Below are 2,715 nucleotides of genomic sequence, written 5' to 3' on the forward strand. Positions count from 1 at the left end.
CTGCCCCTGCTCTGGCCGGGCACGGGGGGAGAAGCTGGGCTCCACGCCAGGTCTGTCAGGGGCTGGCGCTCAGCCGAGCTCCCTGGCTGCTTGTGCCACCTGCTGCCGGTCACGGCTGGCCAGGCTCCCTCTGTGCTAGGCCAGGCTCCTGGCTGGACGTAGGGGGAGAGCTCGGCCACAGCACACCCCTACTCCCATGGCTGGGTCTGTGCTGGAGCAGAGGGGAGGAGGGCCCTGGCCCTGACCCTGACCCAGCATGGGGGGCTAGGGTATAGGGTGGCTGTAGCATTCGGCCCCTGCCCGTCCATGTTTCTGCTTCCTCTGTGTAGGAGCTGCTGCCACCTTGGGAAGGGCCTGCCTAGCCCTGAGGGGGGAGAGCGCGTGTTGCCCCCACCCCACCCTGGCCTAGCTGGTGCTGTGAGCTGCAGCAGCCCTGTCCCACTGCTAGGATGTGGCCTGTTGCGGGTGGGCTGTGGGGGCAGCAAGCATAGGGCTCCTCCTGGGCCCGGGGTGGGCGCTGGCTTCTGCCCCCGCACGCAGAGACCGAGGCAGCACCAGTTGCTCAGTTGGTTTTTGGCCTTTATTTGTCCCAGACCCTAAGGCACTGGGGGTGGGAGGGCTGCAGTACAGGACTAGGAGCCTCTCTCCGCCGCGGTGCTCTCGGGCTGTGACAGCTCCAGCCAGGCGGTCCAGGAGCCCCTGCAAGACGCAAGGGAGCGCTGGGCTCGGGCCTGGGCTTGGCCCGAGGCCGCAGGACCAGCCCCCGCAGCCCTGGCCGGCGCGGGGAGGGGCTGACATGAGTCAGCTACTTACTCGGCCTCCTCCTTGGAGATGACTTTCCCGGCGTAGAGGGCCTCTGCCACCATGGCCACTATCGGGTCGCACTTCAGGCTGGCAGCTGCAGTCACGTAGCCATCCCTGCAGGAGGGAGGTGTTGGCGAGGAGGCCCTGTACCGCCCTCCTTTCCTCCAGGGCACGTGCCCGCGCATGGCTGGCCTGAGGGCGTGGGTCTGCCCTGCCCCGGGTGGCTGTGGCAGAGAGCCCAAGTGCCCAGGGCCTCGGGGGCAGTGAGGGCACAAGCTCCTGGCTGCTCCCAGCTGGGCCCCGGGGAACCATGCAGCTGCCTAGCACTCACTTGATGTAGAAGATGACAAACTTCTGCTCCTCCAGGCTTCCCTTCACCACCGTCTCGGTGAAGCCTTTCCCAGAGCCTGATGGCAAGGAGATGGGTGAGGGCAGGGCCGGGCCTGCCTGCGGGCCCCAGCTGTGGGTGGCTGCCACCTAGGGTCAGCGAGTGAGGGTGGGCGGGGACGGCAGGCCAGGTGCCCCCGAGCCTGGAGCTGGGGCCCTGCCAAGCACCCAGAGTCCTGACGCCCGCTCCCCCACTGCTGAGGGGCAGAGGGCATGTTCTCCAGCCCAACCCAGAGCAGGGCCAGGGCAGGGGGTCTGCACTACACCCCCAGAGCCTGCAAACAGGTGGGGCGAGGGTGTGGGACTGTGCCCATGTGGCCTCCCCACCTGCGTAGCGGATGCTCATCCCGAGCAGCACAGTCCAGAAGAAGGGCACGGTGTGCAGCGGCGACTGCTTCTGCAGCATGTTCAGCGCGGCCACGTGCCCTGCAACATGCCCCAGGCGGGCAGCTGTTCACTCCTGCCCCTGCTGGGTGGGAGGCCTTGGCTTCCAGGCTCCTGGCCCGGTGCGGGTTGTGGCCTGAGCCTGGGCACGGCAGCTGGCCCCACGGCCCCGTCCCGTGCTCTGACCCCTCACCGTGTGCTTGAGCCACCTGCCAGTGGTAGATGCTGGTTCTCTCTCCACCCAGCAGCGCGACCGGGAAGGCGACCACATCCCCGGCAGCGAAGATGCTCGGGACGTTGGTCTTCATGAGCTGTGAGGGGACAGGGAGTGGTCAGGGGTGCGGGCAGGAGCAATTGTGGCACAGCTGCAGCCTCAGCCTACGCACCAGGTCCACCAGGACGGCGCCTCGGGCATCCAGGGCAATGGGGCTGCCCTTCAGGAACTCGGAGGCCGGGGAGACGCCTGGGGCAGACAGAAGAGGGTGAGTGGAGGGAGCCTGTCCCCGTGCCCAAAGCCGGCTGCTGGCCCCAGGCTGCAGCGGGCACAGAGCCTGTGCCTTGCTTGGAGCAGCGGGTCCTTCGTGGCCCCGGGGGAGGACCTGGGGCAGGACAGAGCAGCTGCTGAGCACGCCTGGGGCAGCAGCCCTGGAACAAGGAGAATGGGGGGAATCGCTTACCTATTCCTACCACCACTACGTCAGCCGGCAGCTGCTTCCCACTGTCCAGGATGGCTTCTGTGACCTGGGAAGAGGCCGCAGCCAGCTGAGGCCCTGCCCAGCCCCCAGCAATCCCCTCCCGGTGTCACGCGAGACACGTGGTGGCCTTGGAGATGCGGGGCGTGGGCGGCCAGGACTGACCTTCCCGTCCTCTCCGCGCAGCTCCGAGACTTGGCTCTTCATGTAGAACTTCACCCCCTGGCCCTGCAGCATCTGCAGGGAGAGCCGTGACCATGCTGTGCCCCCCTCCAGGCTTGGGACATGGCCCCGAGGGGCGGGTGGGCTGGGGTCTCCCTCGCGTGGGCAGGGCGGGCATGGAGCAGCAGTGTGCTTGTGAGGGGTGGGTGCCACACAGGACCCTGTGCTGCGGGTCTGCTGCACCACAGCAAGGAGCCTCTCACCTTCATGGCAACTTGCCCGACCT

At 67.8% G+C, this 2,715-nt stretch overlaps 2 protein-coding genes across 2 annotated transcripts in view; one reads left to right on the forward strand and one right to left on the reverse strand.

The window, feature by feature from the left end:
- Window positions 1-362, forward strand: part of ABHD15 (abhydrolase domain containing 15) — a 10,224-nt gene extending 9,862 nt beyond the window's left edge. Inside the window, exon 5 of the mRNA XM_019510990.1 lies at window positions 330-362. Coding sequence (XP_019366535.1) covers window positions 330-362 — 33 coding nt within the window. The remainder of the gene's footprint in view (window positions 1-329) is intronic.
- Window positions 363-617: 255 nt separating this feature from the next.
- AIFM3 (apoptosis inducing factor, mitochondria associated 3) overlaps window positions 618-2,715 on the reverse strand; it is a 12,631-nt gene continuing 10,533 nt past the window's right edge. Inside the window, exons 11-19 of the mRNA XM_019510991.1 lie at window positions 2,693-2,713; window positions 2,433-2,504; window positions 2,253-2,316; window positions 1,962-2,038; window positions 1,769-1,886; window positions 1,519-1,617; window positions 1,136-1,211; window positions 814-918; window positions 618-699 (exon numbers count right to left, since the gene is read on the reverse strand). Coding sequence (XP_019366536.1) covers window positions 633-699; window positions 814-918; window positions 1,136-1,211; window positions 1,519-1,617; window positions 1,769-1,886; window positions 1,962-2,038; window positions 2,253-2,316; window positions 2,433-2,504; window positions 2,693-2,713 — 699 coding nt within the window. The 3' untranslated portion in view covers window positions 618-632. The remainder of the gene's footprint in view (window positions 700-813; window positions 919-1,135; window positions 1,212-1,518; window positions 1,618-1,768; window positions 1,887-1,961; window positions 2,039-2,252; window positions 2,317-2,432; window positions 2,505-2,692; window positions 2,714-2,715) is intronic.

The sequence above is a fragment of the Gavialis gangeticus genome, unplaced genomic scaffold, assembly GCF_001723915.1.
Source record: "Gavialis gangeticus isolate Ggan-Ray unplaced genomic scaffold, GavGan_comp1, whole genome shotgun sequence".
Taxonomy (NCBI): Eukaryota; Metazoa; Chordata; order Crocodylia; family Gavialidae; genus Gavialis; species Gavialis gangeticus.